The following is a 17792-nucleotide window of genomic DNA, read 5'->3' as shown; positions in this document are numbered from 1 at the left end:
CTGTTCACATTGATCCAGAGCGACGAGAAGAAACCCATCTGCTCCAATTGTACGGACCGTGCTCTCGAATGTACATTTTCTCTCAATAATTCCAAAAAACTTCACAACACGCCTTCCCGAAACAAAGTCTCAATTTCGACCATATACATTTCACCTCACACCTTCAGAGAGAATAGCGAGCAAGGGCCATCGAGTGTCGAGAAGGAACATCAAGCAGTCCCGACGAACTCCCTCGGCGTGCAATGCAACTTCAATGTCCCATCCACGCATTACATCTCCCTAGATGACCTGCATCTCTTCCACCACTTCACCATTTCAACATATAACACCATAAGTGACGACGCAGGTAGCCGTGAACTGTGGCAGATCCACGTCCCTCGATGGGGCATGAACTTTCCCTCCATTCAACATCTCATCCTTGCGATATCTGCACTACATTGAGCCATGAACTTCCCAATCGACGGGATGAATATGTGCAGAAAGCGGATGAACATTTTACTTTTGGTCTTTGGTTGGTTACAGTAGTATTAGGCTATCTCAACAGTCGGACCTGTCAACAAGTGTATATATCAACTGTGTTGATCTGTTTTGTTTATTTTGGAAGGGGACCAAGGGTTTGGGAGTACCTGGTCTTTGGTGATCACGGTCCGTCTGAGTGGAGGGTACTTATGAACGGAGTCAGGTTGGTAGTAGAGTCGCATCATAGTGAAGTTTTTACCGGAGTATTGGCTCCAATATCGCAGCCTACGGCACTCTGTGTCGGTTTATCGTCAGATCGGGCTAAGATGGACAGTCATATTGAACCCTTGCGAAAAGTGCGGACACTGGTTCAGCAACATATGCAACGTGACACTGATATGGTCATGTACGATACAGTGATCGATGACCTCCTCGCGGTCATGGCCGAGGTTAACGAGAAGCGATCTATTCAGTGGCCGCAGGTAGGCTTGATGCAGGTACTCATGGCGTGGGTATATCGACTACCGGACAAATTTGTGAACCAACTCGAACAAAAAAACTCAGTCGCTCTGGTTATTTTGGCATATTGGGCTATGTTGTTGAAATACATGCAATCGGTGTGGTTTATGAAGGGATGGGACGTACATGTTATGGGCGGCATTAGGGCTTCTTTACAGAGCCAATTTCATGCATGGATTGAGTGGCCGATGCAACAACTGGGGATGATGATTTAGTTAATTTAATGTACTCTACGATAGTTTCATACTATGGCAATATAAATTTCCATGTGCAAGTTCCCTATTATTACCTGGTACTGATGATATCCCCAAAGACTGTGAACCCAAGAGCGTTGGACTGGGTCTCAACCATTCCCATGAGTTCTCTGGGCAACATCACCAAAGTTCATCTACTGCTTCTACAGCTAGGAAATAGTTAGTTAGTCAACTCCACAGCTGACTAATGGAAATCAGGGGTTCTGAACGACAAGAGAATCAGACATGGTCAGTGCTGGACATTCTCGAAGGAATATCGGTACTTGTCACTGGTATAAGCATAATAGAAGCTCTAACTTAAGTTAATGCATAAGGCTGAGTTATTGATAATGACCTAACTACTATGCTCTGTAGTACAACTCCGAAGAGTAGATTAGAACAGCTTCGTTAATAGAACATATCCAGGTCATTAACAAGAAGCCCGGTAAGCTGCCATGGCGTCTGGAGAAACTTCTGAATTAATCAAACAGAATTCGATATTAATCTAGAATAATAATACCCATACGATGAAAAAAGACGGGTCTGCTTAACACGGCCGATATTGCGGTCCCGACCTGTTGTTCTGGTTCACCTGTTCAGTGTTCACCGAGCAGGGAGTCGGCTCCAAGGTCACCACTTGCACGTGGTATTTTAGATTATGGGGTCGAAAACTCGATGCCCGAAGAGCGAAAAACACAGACAACAGACCCGGGTAAGCCAAGCGAGCCGTTGCGACGGTACGAGTCATTAGACAAAGGATTCATCACAAGGTTGAATGCTTGAAAAGTTCGAGTCTCAAAGCTGACGGAGAACATATTAACAGACACGCGCAGAACGCGAAGAAATCAATTATCCAAGACTTTCGTCACGATTCAGGAACCACGGCATTAGCGCACGTGTTGCTAGGATGAATTCTTAATTGCTCACTATCGAGAAGCTTGGACGCGTTCTAGGAATGTTCTAGGTTGGAGGCGTTTATAGCTTGGTCTCAACACGGCAGTAAGTAAGATAGGATAGATGCTTTACGGGCACTGACTTTGATCGTCAAGGCTCGGAGACCGGAACCTAGGTTCTAAGAGTAATCGGTCAAAGCGTGCCTTTTTTTTTTTTTTTTTTTTCTTCTTCTTTCTTTTTTCTTTTCATTTTATGCATATCGTTTTCTCGCTCGTATTGACCTTCTTTGGAACTGGAGAGAAGCTAGCTTGCAACTACGTTTTAAGTATACCGTGTTCCTTCTTAAGAATAGTCTAGAGGTTCGTGCACTGGCGATTTTGTTATTAGGCTGGGATGGATGATAATAATCATAATATCGAGCTGTTTGGGTGGTTACGGAGTAGCAATTAGTTAGTTAGCCTCGATTGATTCTTCATTGATAAGCCTCAAGCTGGGTTTCCATTATTCTTGTTACTCGGTATTTGTCTTTCCGAATCGAATTCGTGGGCGATCTGGGCTCCGGGGCTGGCGCTCACACCTCATTCTTTAAAGTGTGGAAGATGAAAGCCTGACGCAGACGACTCAACTCAAGCTTTGTAGGCAGTCTGCTGATGCCTATTTCCGAATCAACGCCGTAGATGACACACGTGAGCATAGACGACCCGATGGAGATCTAATCTCTGATTGCTCTCATGGACAAAAGACATCAGTTTGCAAGCGAGCATGCAGGGTGACATACTCGTTTGCGCCTTGGCCTACAGCAAGTAAGTCCTGAGGCTTTTGTGCGAAATAGCGTAACATCGTCCCATCGGCATAGCCCTAAGGACCACGTGTTTCAAGCAAAGGCTTCTGGAAGGGTCAGGTTGGGAATCCTTCGCGTCCCGTCCGTTCCCACTCTTTGATAGTCTGTTGGGCTTACTCGTAGTACATATTTTGCCTGTCCTCGTGTTTGCTTCTTTATAGGAGTAGGTACTATGTAGTACATAAAAATAAATTCGCTGCGTTTACGCCAGAGGCTAAAGGACTGATCGTCGAGTGTCAGGTGCGGTCGCCATCCATGAAGAACCCATTTTCCACGTGTTGGTACCCTTCCCCCCAGTTTATCGGTTTGGATTTGCGAGGCCACAGTGAAATGGAGCACATACTAGTCACGCTTATACGTAACGGGGTACGGAGTACGGAGACGTCGAGTTGTCCGTGATACAATCAATCCATTCGAGAATCGAGATCCATGTCCTTTCATCGACTCGTTGAAAACGTTATCTACCATGGTCGAGCCCAGCCATGCATACGGAGTATCCTACAGTAGCCGGAGCAAAGGGAGCTCGGAGTGTATCTATCACAAATGATTGTCATGAGCTCCGGAACAACATACTACATAATCTTGCAATCAAAGAATAGCATGTGTCCTCACCACAATCATGTGCCAAGCACTATTACGAGACGAGCTAGGACTGACGCGGACATGAGCGCCGGTGACATTGTTACAGAGTGCTCTGTAGTAGTTAGTATATAGCCGGTTATGTACCTGCCTGTACCTGTTACTTCCTCCGAACAAGTCTGGAATTTAGTCTGCAATTTGTTGCAGGAGGGTGGCTTTTCCCATAGTGGGTCCCGTACTAAGCTTTTATCGACAGCCAATCGATCCAGCACGTTGCGGCAAAGCAGCCCATTGAACCCAACAGCGTGGAAATAACTAGGCCCGTGCTTCTTGCAGGTGGGTCTCAATTCCAGTTGAATCACACACTCTATGCTGTTTCGGGGTTAGTCCATGTTTATAGCCGCTCTAGGCGATCTGTCAGTCCCGCGCCTTGTGGGGATCCCAAGAGCCAATCGAAGCCCCGCAATCGTGTCTTGGGGGGTTACTCCTCGTGATTCGCTTGTGCCCTTTGCAGCCATCCTTGTACAATGTACTACGGTTGACCCCGGTGATTTCCCTAGTACGGTGGGCCTTACAAGGGTTGGGATCCTTTAGGCGGTCAGGATAATATGGCTTACCGCCTGCCTAATTTATTTATTACTAAACCTTTAGTATCCTATCCGTACGCGCTCCGGGACGCGATTTACAGAGTAAATAATCAATCAATAATATGCCTACCACCCCAGAGCCTACTACAGCCCCAGAAGCTGCCCCAGAAGGTGCCCGAGAAGCTGCTTCTGGAGGAGAATCGAAGCCCTATTCTACACGTCTTAATAGGGATGACCGTATTCGCATATTAACACTACGAGAAGCTGGTTTTACCTATCTACAAATCGCTTCACAGCTTCATATTACTCATGACCAAGTTCAATATACGTGTCAAAGCCAACAAGCTACACCTAAAAAGGCTCGAGGCAGGACTCCAAAGCTCTCGGAAGAAGATGTTGACCGGGTTATTGATTGGATAAGCTCTTCAAAACGTACGCGCCGTATGCCTTATTATAAGGTAATACGTGAGCTTGATCTTCCTATTGGAGCTACCGCATTGGCTCGAGCACTTAAAAAGAGAGGATATACGCGTTGCAAAGCCCTACGAAAGCCTCCTCTATCAGATGAGCATAAACGTGTACGTTTAGCATGAGCTCTTGAGCATGTTAATTGGACAATTGAGCAATGGAATCGAATCCTTTGGACTGATGAGACGTGGGTTACCTCAGGCTTCCATAAAAGAATCTGGGTCACTAGAAAAGCTGGTGAAGAGCTAGATGATACGTGCTTACGTACATCCGTAGCCCGGAAACGTGGATGGATGTTTTGGGCTTCATTTCATGGAGATATCAAGGGCCCATGTCTATTTTGGGAAAAGGAATGGGGCTCAATTGGCTCTGAGAGCTATTGCGAAAGGACCGTACCCATTATTGATGGATATATTCGTTTAAATCGACAACAATCAATATATCTCCAACTTATGCAGGATGGAGCTCCGGGGCATGCGAGTAAAGAGACCAAAAAGGAGCTTCAAGAGCGGAATATCTATCCAATTTACTGGCCGGCTTTCTCCCCTGATCTTAATCCAATTGAAGCGGTATGGAATTGGATGAAGGATTGGATCCAGGAACAATATCCTAATGATGAGCAGCTTTCTTATGATCGATTACGTGAGGTTGTACGCGCTTCTTGGGATGCCTTACCGGAGCAATTTCTCAAGGATTTGATTGATTCTATGCAGGCTAGATGTCAAGCTGTAATATTGGCCGAAGGTGGCCATACAAAATATTAGCTTAGTAAGCAAAAATTACATGGCAGAATCTATTGGCACCTAACCCCTGCAAGAAAAATCGTACTAGGGAAATCACCGGGGTCAACCAGAGTACGTACCGAGTAAGTTATGGCTTTTTTGTCCCTTCTAGTTATTCCAAAGACAGCACTCATACGACGTACGCAATTACGATGTGGCGGCGGATATTTTCTTATTCCCAATTCTGTACTAGTGAGGCCATGGGCAGAGTACAAGACCGTTGCCCTCCATCTCGGATCTCGAACGCTTGCTCCCCTCTTGATGATTCAATCTCACCTCTCTCACGGAAATTCAGAGCAGATTGATTTTCAGGTACCTGAAACAAAAAACAAAAAGCAAGAAACGGTGTTCCGACTAAAAGGAACCACAGCCAGTCGAGTCAAAACGCCAGAACCAAGCGGATAATGCCATAATATCGCGCTACCTGATTCGACTCTTTTTTACAGTTTCCACTTTCCAAATCGCTGTTTTTTATGTGGTGCGAGCCACATTTATTATAGAATTACATCACCTAAACTTATATATAAAGTTATATGGTTGCACATCTCGACGCCTAGTCGAGAGATTATTTTTTGGATCATGAATACAGTCGCCTCTCAGGACTTCGAAGATTGGCCGGACTGGCCTCTTCGTGATACGAGATACATGAGTTACGGATCGACCGCCACCGAAGACTCGGAGGCCAGCCTCTTGTCTATCAGCAGATTTCAACCACCACCAAGCCCGACGACTTCGATCTCACCTACCGTGAGTGATAAAGGGAAGATAGCTCCGCCGGTGGACGTTGTACGAGTGAACCTAAGTCCTTGCGTCACAATGTATGTGTCTGTCCTATATTCGAGTTTGGGGAAAACAAAGAGGGAAGATCCATACTAACATAAGTGTCCGGGGCGCCGTTGCAGATCCTTCGTCCGAAAGACTCGTTTGTTTCGCATGCAATATTCCTATATCGATATCGTTAAAGAACTCAACGGAACACTGAAACATCTGGTCCTCGGCGGCTCGAATGGATCACATAGCACCTTTTTACATGATTGTGAGTGTGGCCGACTCAACGTTACAGAAAATTACTGCATACTGACAAATGAACAGTCTCGGGCACTCGCCTCCCAATCCCGCATTTAGAATACCCTCGTCTATCAGACGACACCCCGCATCGAGTTTCTTTTCTCGATGAGCAAACTGTACAAACCGCAAACACATCATTCAGCACACAACTATCATATACCTTCGATCACTGGGATGGTGAGTCACGTCACCGCTAACCCATTAACTACGACCTCTGCTAACGCGCGTCAAGACTGCGTCCGATTCCAGGAACTCCTCCTGGCCTCAAAACTCGTCTTCATCGCCGGCATCGCCGAGGCTAAATCCAAAGGCCGTGGGGAGGAATGCATCAGTCAAAATCTACGCCTACTGCGCGGCCGGCACGAGAGACTAACACTCCTCTTCTTCGCCAATTCGCAACGAAAAGAGCGAAAACGATACGTTTCCGTACCATTGAACTGCATCGACAAGATTGATGTACCAAAAAAGACCAGCAAACCGGTCCTACTGTATCTGCGGCCGAACTTTGAGATTCTGGCTGAGATGAAGGTGTTGTATTTTTACTTTTTGGATGACGACGGTAAGTTTCAGTTCTCTCGAATTAAAGTTTTTTCGGCCGGAATTCAAATGGCTAATCTTTTTTTTTTATCGTCTACAGAGCGAAAAAGATTTGGCGAAATTATCGCACACCACATCGAGCGGTAGACACTGGAAAGTCTATAGTTACCGTCCGTCTTCTTTTCTTAGGGATTTGCATGGCGTTTTAGGGTTGATGTTGGTCTTGCATCGTGGCGTTCTCGTATTCCTTTCATTTCATAGATAACCCAATACCCATCGCGCAACGAATCTTATTATCATTGTTATTATTATTATTATCATCATCATCATTACCAGGCTTCGGTCGAGTGGTCGTCTCAGGCGTCTCCGGTTCAACGAGTTCGTTCATCCACACTGCGTACGTAGGCATGGTATATATCATCACATGTTCCACCCAGCAATTGCTTCCGTATGGTCAGACCACCTAAGCTTCGAGCTTGGACGTGATATGGAAGATGTGCTCCGTAGTTACGAGGGTCTGAAGTGGACAGTGGGCAAGTGGGCGCTTTTAGCGGGGGGCACTGTTCTAGTCTTAGGACTTTCTCCGTGGGCGCTGTGCTATGCCTAACATGGGTAGAGAGTCGACGACGTAGTAGACAGAGTGACATGCAATCTTACATCCATAGGCCGGGGGTGTCGAGAACAGAACCACCGCCGAGCGAGTCGTCAGCTAAGCGAATTCAACTGAACGGAAGTGGAAGAACTCCGCAATCAGGCACGAATACCAAGACATGATGAACAAGTTAATAACTTAATACTCTGTAGTAAGCTAGCAGGTCGCGGTAAAATCGGCTTATCCATTACTCTGCGTGCTGTGTAGTTAGGTCACGGAGCTAAGCTGATAGGGCGGTGCGTTCCGGCTGTTGGCGGGCGGAGGGCAACGCAGTCCGCACGTGTAGCGAGGGCAAAGTCTCCGTGGTGCAAAAGGCCTCCAGCGTCTGGGGCCAGCCACTTTTTTGCCTTCGCCTTTTCTTTTTGCCCTTCTCGTCGCATCTCGTAATGGTAATGGCCTTTGCACAGTATTGTCTCCATCGACGGAGTATAAGCGGGTTCTGGTGTTCGTGTCGACAAAGTACCTAACTTAGTCTCCAGCCATGTACCGAGGTGATCGATCGATAGTAGGATGAGCCACGCTTTCAGGGCGCTGGGTCGACGGAGCAATATGATAGATAGTATTGAGTAACATCGCGTCTGCAGGGGTGGATCTGGGAAGGATTCGGCCAGTCTTACATGCAGTCTTGCACGGGGACGAATCGATCGAACAAATATAATTATTACCCAGGACTAACTATAGTCTATTACGGAGCACTATTGATACGAATTAATGTATGCCATATGGAGCCCATACCAGGAACACGGATCATGCACTTTTCTTTTTAATCTAGCATATTCACGCAAAATTTTACCCACTTCCGGAACGAACGAATGAGCATCAACGAAAAATCGCAAAATGCTTTTCCAGGGCCAATAAAATCCGTCTGCAATGAGGTCTGGCACCGGTTGGAGCATTTGGCATGGCCCGACTGCGGGCTACTCGATGGCGAGAACCCTAATACACTATAGCATAGACTATCTCGTCGCATGGGCTAATGGCAAGACTTATGTGGCACGGTACATATAACATCGACTAGGTGCCTGTCTAGCTGCATGTTTAATTATTCTTGTCGTACTGCGTACTCCGTACTTATTACTACTTTGCCAACCAGAGTGATGGTGGCGATCTGAGTCGAGATTTCACGTCCTCATTCCTCTCCTCTTCCCCTCTCGCTTCGCTCTTTACTTGGAATATCTCCAGTACATTCACTGTTGTGTCGATTCGAAAACTCGCTATTTATTCGTGAGCTGTCATTATATATATCCTCTGTCATAAATTCAAAGTAGTCAAAGCGAAAAACGAGCGAGGTTGCCCATCATGGGCCGAATGATGCATCGGTTATACAAAACCGACAGAGCCCGTGATTTTGACCATGAAACTGTATGCTTATTTTCGTCCGCCCACCGGAAATGAATACTAACACAATTCGAACAAAAAAAGGATCGCTATGTGCGCATGCAACAAATCTATGAAACAATCGACCGTCAAAATTATCAATGGGTGGTTGTTTTAGTTGCTGGTGTCGGTTTCTTCCTGGACGGATACACCGTGAGTTTCTTGTATCAGTAGCCTATATTTAAAATAAACAATCGCTAATGCTGCTTTTTGATGATAGTTATTCGCGAGTAATATCGCCCTCCCTATGATCTCATATGTATACTGGCACAATGAACCGGGTTCGTCAAAAACAACGTTCATCAACATCGCAACACTCGCCGGCACGGTCGTCGGTCAAGTCGCTTTCGGATTTTTGGCCGATAAACGGGGCAGGAAGAAAATGTACGGTGTTGAATTGGTGCTATTGATTGTGTCTACGCTCGGCGTGACGATGGCTTCCACCGGCGCGAACAATAGTATGAGTATTTATGCGTGGTTGATTTGGTGGCGTATTGCAACTGGTGTTGCTGTCGGCGCTGATTATCCGTTGAGTGCTGTCATTACATCGGAGTGAGCCTACCTTCATCTGGTTGAACCAAGAGACGTGATATACTGACGAAAATTCAGATTCGCACCGACTAAACATCGTGCCCGCATGTTGGCTTCGGTCTTCTTCATGCAGCCGCTTGGTCAATTGGCTGGTAACCTAGTCGCCCTCATCGTGGTCGCCGCAACCAGGAGCCGAATCAACACAGACACCGTCCGCGCAGTCGACATTATGTGGCGATGGGTCATTGGCATCGGCGTCATCCCCGGTGTGGTTGCATCTCTGTTCCGATTCGCGATTCCCGAAACCCCGCGTTACTTGCTCGATATCGACAATGATCCCATCAAAGCCGAGTTCGACGCCACCACCTTATTTGGATCAGACCAACAACATGTCGAAATGGGTAGTGAATTCGATGCACCCTGGGATGGTACGACATTACCCAAAGCTGCGTCTTTCTCCTCTTATGCAAGCGCCAGTGGTAGCCCATCATTCGACGAGGCGGGCAGCATCACACCCAACACGGAGTACACCCTACACCCACCAACTTTCCAATCCCACTGGCGCGTTGTGTGGGACGATGTGGTCTACTATTTCTGGAAAGAAGGCAACTGGCGAACATTACTCGGTACATCTCTTGCATGGATGCTACTCGATTTCGGGTTCTATGGTATCCAACTATCAAACCCACAGTTTTTGGCAAAGACATGGGGTAATTTGGATATTCACGGGCCTTCTCCATCATGGAAAACTACAAGTGATCCCAACGAAAATATCTATTCATCATTCCTGCAGACATCTGTCGAGGCAATGGTGATCCTGAACGCGGGCAGTGTCTGTGGAGGAGCGCTGTTAATTGCATTTGCGCCAAAACTCAATCGCGTGCATTTGCAAAAGTTTGGCTTTTTGGCATTGGCGTGTATGTTTATTGCCATGGGTGTTATGTTCATTACAGTCCACAAGGAAGGACCAGTCGCCATTGTGTTGTACATTATCGGCCAGATGCTATTCAACTTTGGTCCCAACGCGACGACATACATGCTCCCCGCCGAACTCTTCCCAACCCGCTACCGCGCAACCTGCCACGGTATAAGCGCCGCATCGGGGAAAATAGGTTCGATTCTGGTCGAGCTTTTCACAGTCTACTACAACATCGGTAGTACATCAACGGCAGTCAGTAGCACTGTGCGCTACGGCTGGATTCTGGTGGTTTTCAGTGCCGCCATGATCGTCGGATCGATTGTGACTCATTTCTTGATTCCATCTGTACAACAAAAGGGACGGCCTACGGGACGTGTGTGCAGTGACTTTTTCAATGAGAAGGAGAGGACTCTTGAGAGTCTTGCTTTGGGTCGGTTGGGTGAGAGTAGTCGGTATGCGGTGCGGAGGACGAGATCCGTACATCGGTTACCGACAAGAAGGTTTTAAGACTTATTCATTCTTTGATGCGTCTTTTCATTTTTAAACTTTTATTATAGGACTTTCTTTCAAAGACTTTTTTTTTCCTTCTCAATGTGTCATTGGTTTATGTGAATTGACTCTGGGACCGGATTGGGAATTGGTAAAGGCGTTTGGGTGGCAGATATCCCTATATACTTTACATATAATATTTTCTAAATATTTTTAAGATTTGATTCACTTTCATATTTCCTTTCTCTCTTTTCATTGCCAATCTCCCAGATTGAGAAGTTCGTCTATTTGACGATGAACGAGCAATCCGTATCAGGACACGAGTTAGGGCTAGGGCTGGGTCGACCAAGCCCTAACCTTCCATCAACATGGATTTGCTGTGCGACAATGAGCACCACACGAGTACCAACGAGAAAATATATTCTGGCATTACATTGAAAAGATTTCCTGTTCCTTGGTGATGTTTATTTCCCAACTTACCTCATTGTACTTGAATACATGCAGTGACTAGTTTGGTCAAGCGTCCCCTTTGTGTCCCTAGTCTGTTTAGATGCAATATTAAAGTCGGAGATAGGTAGTAGTTGATGCTCGAAGCGATCGAACGGATATATATTCATGATGCCTACGGTGTCCAAGAGTAAAGAAGCCAATTATACCCTCTAAGTATAGCACATGAGTTAACTACGTTGCGATCCCTAAATAACCATTCTCACTTTCAACTTGTCCCCCTCCACAATCTCATCCTTTCGTGCAAACAATTCCGGCATATCCCAAGTCACGCTAAGGTACCGACCATTCAACCACTGCGGCCTCTCCTGCGTCAACCATGCCAGAACATCACCCGCCAACTCAGGTGTGTCAACGAGCACTTGATGCATGAAGTCCGGCATGTTCGACGACAGGTCGGTGGGGACAGCACCAGGATGCACAGCGATAGCCACGACACCCTGTTCACCGTATTCCTCGACAATAAATTCGGTAAATCTGATTACAGCCAATTTCGAGATTTGATATGAGGATGCGCCGCGAGCAACTATGTGAGCGGCGATAGAGCTTAGGTTAACGATGGTCTTCGCCTCGCTTTTCAGAACCAAGGGGAGCATGGCGCGAGTCACGAGGTACAACCCCTTGAGGTTGACTTCGCATGTCTTCCACCACTCAATGGGGTCACTTTCGCTAATTGGGTGCCACTTTTCGAGATACCCCGCGTTGTTGATGAGAATATCCACTTTTCCGACGGTCTTTTCGATCTCGGCTGCAGCTTCCGCAACGCTCTTTTCATCCACGACATCAATAACTAATTTGATGACACGAGGTGTTGCGCCAACTTCCTTTGCGGCGGCGAGTATCTCGGTCTCGACGCTGGATAGGTTGCTTCGCGCGGCAATGATGATTGTTTCTGCGCCGGCTTTGGCGAATGAGATGGCTGTTGCTCGACCAATGCCCTTGGATGCGCCTGTTATGAAGACCGTTCGGCCTTGTTGTGAGGCCTTTGCAACGGCGGGGTAGGTGTCATGATGGACGGTAGAAGTGAAAGCAATAACTTCTGGGGCCGGGGGGGCCATATTCGCGAATATTTTGTGTATAGAATGTGGTAGAGATGTAACTATAGAATCTAGATCGGGTTGAGGTGAATCTCGGGTACCAAGATCGTGAGTGCTATATTTTGAGAAGTGAGAGTATTCCTCAATGAAATTATACAAAAAAAGTATTTCTAAAATCTTATCCATCTCCCGAGGAATCATTCATGTATTTATAATGGCTCGGACATTGTACGGAGAGGAACCCGGAACCTAAGAACGAGGTGGGGGATATCCGAGCAACTGTTGGTCCACTCACATGTTCATTCCAATCAGCTTGGAATGTGAAAATGAATTTCATTAATGTTGCCTAGGTAAAGAGCACTTACTTCCATATACAAAGTCCGGGGTCTAGATGACCATAATATGGTCCGCATCGGCCGATTTCAAACGTGATGCCCTGAATACAGAAGAGCCTCTTGATACAAAAGAACTTGACAGTCTCACCGGTTCGGATATCCATTCAATAAATGGCATCACGTTGCATTTTCTTTTGCATAAACGAGCAACTTAATAGATAACGCCGTTATTTCCATTTGAAGATGTATCAGGACATGTCTGTTCTAGACTCCAGAATGGTCTCGATTTCCATGCCGATGCGGATGTTTCTTCCGATGTCAAGGAGTACGGCGCGTGACGAAAAATGAATAGTTCGTGGACCAAGATCGCAAAGAATAAACATCAGCCACGTGACGGTCGCTGCTATTAACACCTTGCAGAATGGTAATTCGATCGATTGACGACAGTCGCAGTGTTCACCCCCTTCGTCAACACAAGAAGTTATCCCTCTATTGTATGAAATGAAATAGGGCGTAAATCCAAGTACGAAGATATATAACCCTTTCGTGAGATGTAAACACCCTTGCTCAGAGCTGTACCTTCAGGGAGCCTACAGATGGCCAGGATGGCCAGAAGCCTTTATCCTTGAATTCAGCCAAAGTCACTGTCCGTTTCATGGTTGTTTCTGACTAGGGTCAAGTACACAAACTCGGGTGCATTGGTGAAATGCGAACAGCGAGGTAGCTGCTATGATAAAACTTCTGTCAGTATATCCATAGCCCGAGGTCATTAGCAAGGAAACTGCCAATTGTCGATGTCTTTACTAGCGTAGTTCGACTTACCCCGATATGTGACCTGCGACACAGACAGGGTTCGGAGGCACGTGTGACGTATTCATGGCCTGAATAGCAGGTCTATGGGTTGATTGAGGTGCAATACGATCTTATTATCTCTTGAGCGATCAGTTCGTTGGCACTAAACGTCTCCTGTGAATCTGAGAAGTCCAAGGTCGTCTGATATACCTAGGAAGGATATGGATGTTGGAATCCCATTTTGTGGGGGGAAATTTTGTCTCCGAGTACTTTAGATACTCAGAGCAAAGAAAGAGAAACGAGACACTGCCGGATACTCAAACCTGGGAGAGGTCAACTGTTCAGAGCAGCGGAACCTTGGAACGATCCACCTCTGAATGACAACCTAGACTAGGCGTCCGAGCATGTCAATAAATCTACTTGGCACTAGGTACTCTACGACATCATATGGACGCAACAGCACTATTCCCTTTTCGAGGGTACATACTTCACACCGAGTGCTAGGTATGCAACTCAGACAGCTTAGACAGAATTGAGCTAATAGAAATTCAGTCCAGGAGTCACCCCAGGAGTCCTATCCATGCACGGCACTCACCTTAACCTACCATTCAGTTCTATCTAGCTCACGCGTTCACCTCGATTGATTCCTAATGCAACAAAAGGATCAAGGATGAATATACCCGCGCCAAGGCAGTCCGCTTGAACAACTTCCCATTTCGAAACAGATTAAGTGGCCCAAAATCAAATACACAATAGGACGCGTATCATACATGTCTCCTGAAAACATGCCAACCCAATTGAACTTATCAGTTCGTGCAAGAAGAAAGAAGAGGCTGTTTGGTTATTTTTAAACCATACGGATTCTTAATCCATGTGGAGCTAGACCTAATACGGCTTAGTGCATGGTAAATAAATTTAATCATCATACAAGGCTCGGATCCGCTGCTGATTGGCTGATTTGGAGCTGCTTGTCGACGTTCTTATTGGTCCGCTCGCTTTATGACATCACTTCCTCGTAAGCCATACCCGTTTTGGCAGTCTATGTCCCAATTAGGTTAGAGCCAAGCGTGCCTGTTGATACCCTAATTTCTTGACTTTCTCTCATTTTTCTGACTCTCTGCAGCAAAACTGTCGGACAGAACACTTCAATCCCACTTTTACTGTGTTAAGCCGTGGGTATTCTACCCCTTCCCCTACTTTAGTGCCCCTCTCGTTTTCAGCTCATGTGTCTAGAATGTGGCTCGTTCGGCCGTTGCTCGTTGGCTGATTGGTGAGCAGTGTGTAGTAATTTGCATGTTATGGGTGAAACACAAGGGTCGAAGGTAGAGGTCCAGAATGTGTGGCTTGAAATCGTTGGTTTGATATACTAATCAAGTCCAGGGCTTGTATTAAGCATTTGTAATAAGTAGTCATGTTGTCCTCCTCTTCAGTTCTGGCGCTGAAATTTTCTCTTCTTCATCGCCCTGCTTCCTCAATTCCATCAATAAAAAAATCTTTATTAATACAATATCCAGAAATACACAACATACATTCGTTGATTTACATTTCTATATACGGCAGTACTTATAATATAAGCGCCAGTCCTTCGCTTGCACCCAAAAGCCTCTGAGCAACACGTTTGTCCTCGTTCGATCCTTTTTCTGCGAAATCACCATCAATATTCTCCAAAGGAGACGTCTAGCAATTCAACTCATAGGGCTTGACAGTATATTTAAAGAGCACTACTCATCATTCATTGCCTTGCTCTCTGCCACTCGCTTGTCATCCCAAGGGCTTCCTATTTCTTCTTTCACAACAAGCGCAAAGAAGAGAGCACGCCACCAGCCAGTACAACAAACATCATTATTCCTCCAAGGAATCAGACTACGAGTTACCATCAAAACCTATCCCTAAACATCAACCGCAACCGCAAAAATGTCGGATCAAATCGGTGGCCTCAGCGTTGGCATGGTCAACCTGGTCGTCTTCCTCGTCATCATCGGCACCGCCTTTCTCGCCTCCATGGGATGGGGCTTCTATCGAATGTTCAAGGGCGGGTCTATGAGTTTTCCCGGAGCCCAAGAACCTGGTCAGGATCAAGTGAATTATATGCGGCAGGTTCGATACCGCACTCGATTAGGCATGTTTGTTGCCAGTCAGGAGGCAAAAAAGGCAAGTAGGAACTCGAAGATGACTGATGAGGAGAGTTCTTATCACTATGCATGAATCTTTCCTACGATATGGGGTAGTGGCTTTGAATATCTTCAACATATTTACGAGCAACAATTTCGATTTAGGGCATTGGGTGCTGGCACATCAGGGTGTTTAAGGAGTTATAATATGTTATCAGATAAGGGTAACCAAGCTTGGTTAACTACCAATGTTTCTTTTATGTATTCAACTTTGCTACGGATTTGCTTCCCTTTTTTCCCTTCTCTTCTTCTGACTCATGTACTTAGGTTAGACATGCCCAGTACACACATGCTACATTATAATGACAACATTGTTTCATTAAGCAAGGCTTATTTATCCATCTAACAAGGCTGGGGCTTCAAAATTATTTGCAGTATTATATTGCAGAATCCCGATAGGGGCAATATTATAATCTTGGAACCCTAACCCTATTCCAGAAAACAGGGCTACTATGGCTCTCAAACTTGATCAGCTGAGAAGCGTTTCGAATTAATTTCGAAATTCATCTTCTGACTTGGTCATATTGAAGTATGCTGGAGAAAAAAACGATGGGATTATCCTGTCAAACAATCACCTAAGCCTAAGAGCTCATTGGTCAGGTGTTGCTGCTCATCAACGAAGGAGGGGGCACAAAGCACAATAAATAGCCCGCCCTCCCCTCAGCTCCTGCAATGTTTGCAGCAAGTCAATCTTCTCATCACTTTTCAAGCCTTTCAAATAACTTCTCAAGCATCTCGCTTTCTTAATACACTCAGACATCGCCATGAGTTCAAGCGTGGATCTTTCAATTCCCATCGTGGATCTCTCGCCTTTCACTTCCAGCGATGCAACCAATCGCGAATCACGACAGAAAGCGGCCAAGGATCTTGCAGATAAGCTTCAGGGAAACGGATATGTAGGCATCATTGGTCATGGCGTGCCCCCAGAACTGCTTGGGAAGGCCTTTCAGACATCTAAGACATTCTTTGACCTTCCCTACGAAGACAAGATGAAAGCTCCACATCCAGATGGCACTGTACCTCATCGTGGCTACTCTGCTATTGGTAGAGAGAAAGGATATGCAAAGACGGCCCATGAATCAGGAAACGACACTGAAGAGAATGCGGAGCTGAGCTTGACAGACTACAAAGTTGGCGTTTCTCCTCTATTTCTTAGCAATTTTCTATTACTTAATCTAATGCTACTATTAGGAGAGCTACGAAATTGGCAGTGAAGATAATCTCATTCAATACAACATTTGGCTTCCTGATGATGTTTTGCCTGAGTTTCGAGTTTTCACAACCCACCTATACTGGGAGTTGAACAAGACGACAAACGCAATTCTTAACGCGTTGATCATGAGTTTGAATCTTGAGGAGCAGGAAGCCGAGGCTGTCCGAGCTCTGCATACCGGCCATGATAACCAGCTGCGATTGCTTCACTATCCATCTATTTCTAGTGAGATGCTTTCCAAGGAGAAGGACATTGGTCGTCTTGGGGTCCATACCGATTGGAGGTCAGTCACCCTATGTCTTTTGTGAAAAGCGAACTCCCTGGGCTAAAGCTTTAGCAGCGCTTTCACCCTCCTCTACCAAGATGCTCATGGAGGATTAGAGTTTCAGAATCGCCAGACTGGTGACTTTGTTCCAGCGACACCCAAAGAAGGCGTAGTGTACATGAACATCGGTGACATGTTTCAACGCATTTCCAATGGTAAAAAGTCTTATCCTCTCCGTATATTCGACACTATGCTAACTTCCTAGCAGGATTTTATCCTTCAGCTCTGCATCGAGTGGTCATCTCAGGCAAAGATCACGGCGAAGAAACTCCAGCTCGGTACTCGATCCCCTACTTCCTGGTGCCAACATTAGATGGAATTATCGAGCCGCAGGCTTCCCTAGTTGCAGCACATGGTAAACAGGTGTACAAACCAGTGACTTTTACATCCTATTCTGAGGAAATGTTTCGGGTCACGCAGATTCGTGATTGAGTATCTGACTTGAAATGGGAGAGCTCGATATTTTGACTGGTTTTC

The 17792-nt window shown here is 46.0% G+C and overlaps 6 protein-coding genes across 6 annotated transcripts; 5 read left to right on the top strand and 1 right to left on the bottom strand.

The window, feature by feature from the left end:
* Positions 1 to 4234: 4234 nt before the first annotated feature.
* On the top strand, positions 4235 to 4829 carry EYB26_006212 (uncharacterized protein; the record flags this gene model as incomplete). Its single annotated transcript, XM_054265488.1, has 2 exons — positions 4235 to 4690; positions 4782 to 4829. 2 exons carry the CDS (start codon positions 4235 to 4237, stop codon positions 4827 to 4829), a joined length of 504 nt encoding a protein of 167 aa, XP_054121463.1.
* Positions 4830 to 5941: 1112 nt separating this feature from the next.
* On the top strand, positions 5942 to 7114 carry EYB26_006211 (uncharacterized protein; the record flags this gene model as incomplete). The annotated part of the gene is made up of 5 exons (XM_054265487.1): positions 5942 to 6180; positions 6265 to 6398; positions 6455 to 6607; positions 6663 to 6989; positions 7068 to 7114. 5 exons carry the CDS (start codon positions 5942 to 5944, stop codon positions 7112 to 7114), a joined length of 900 nt encoding a protein of 299 aa, XP_054121462.1.
* A 1804-nt stretch (positions 7115 to 8918) lies between these two features.
* Positions 8919 to 10953, top strand: EYB26_006210 (uncharacterized protein; the record flags this gene model as incomplete). Its single annotated transcript, XM_054265486.1, has 4 exons — positions 8919 to 8981; positions 9042 to 9149; positions 9217 to 9548; positions 9606 to 10953. 4 exons carry the CDS (start codon positions 8919 to 8921, stop codon positions 10951 to 10953), a joined length of 1851 nt encoding a protein of 616 aa, XP_054121461.1.
* Positions 10954 to 11630: 677 nt separating this feature from the next.
* On the bottom strand, positions 11631 to 12500 carry EYB26_006209 (uncharacterized protein; the record flags this gene model as incomplete). Its single annotated transcript, XM_054265485.1, has 1 exon — positions 11631 to 12500. The coding sequence occupies one exon, from the start codon at positions 12498 to 12500 to the stop codon at positions 11631 to 11633; it is 870 nt and encodes a 289-aa protein (XP_054121460.1).
* Positions 12501 to 15520: 3020 nt separating this feature from the next.
* EYB26_006208 (uncharacterized protein) lies at positions 15521 to 15811 on the top strand (the record flags this gene model as incomplete). Its single annotated transcript, XM_054265484.1, has 1 exon — positions 15521 to 15811. One exon carries the CDS (start codon positions 15521 to 15523, stop codon positions 15809 to 15811), a length of 291 nt encoding a protein of 96 aa, XP_054121459.1.
* A 730-nt stretch (positions 15812 to 16541) lies between these two features.
* Positions 16542 to 17747, top strand: EYB26_006207 (uncharacterized protein; the record flags this gene model as incomplete). Its single annotated transcript, XM_054265483.1, has 4 exons — positions 16542 to 16907; positions 16969 to 17273; positions 17331 to 17470; positions 17524 to 17747. 4 exons carry the CDS (start codon positions 16542 to 16544, stop codon positions 17745 to 17747), a joined length of 1035 nt encoding a protein of 344 aa, XP_054121458.1.
* Between the last annotated feature and the right edge of the window lie 45 nt (positions 17748 to 17792).

Source organism: Talaromyces marneffei, chromosome 4, assembly GCF_009556855.1.
Source record: "Talaromyces marneffei chromosome 4, complete sequence".
NCBI classification, from domain to species: Eukaryota; Fungi; Ascomycota; class Eurotiomycetes; order Eurotiales; family Trichocomaceae; genus Talaromyces; species Talaromyces marneffei.
Note: the sequence above shows the minus strand (reverse complement) of the source record. Positions and strands in the feature narration are given on the sequence as shown.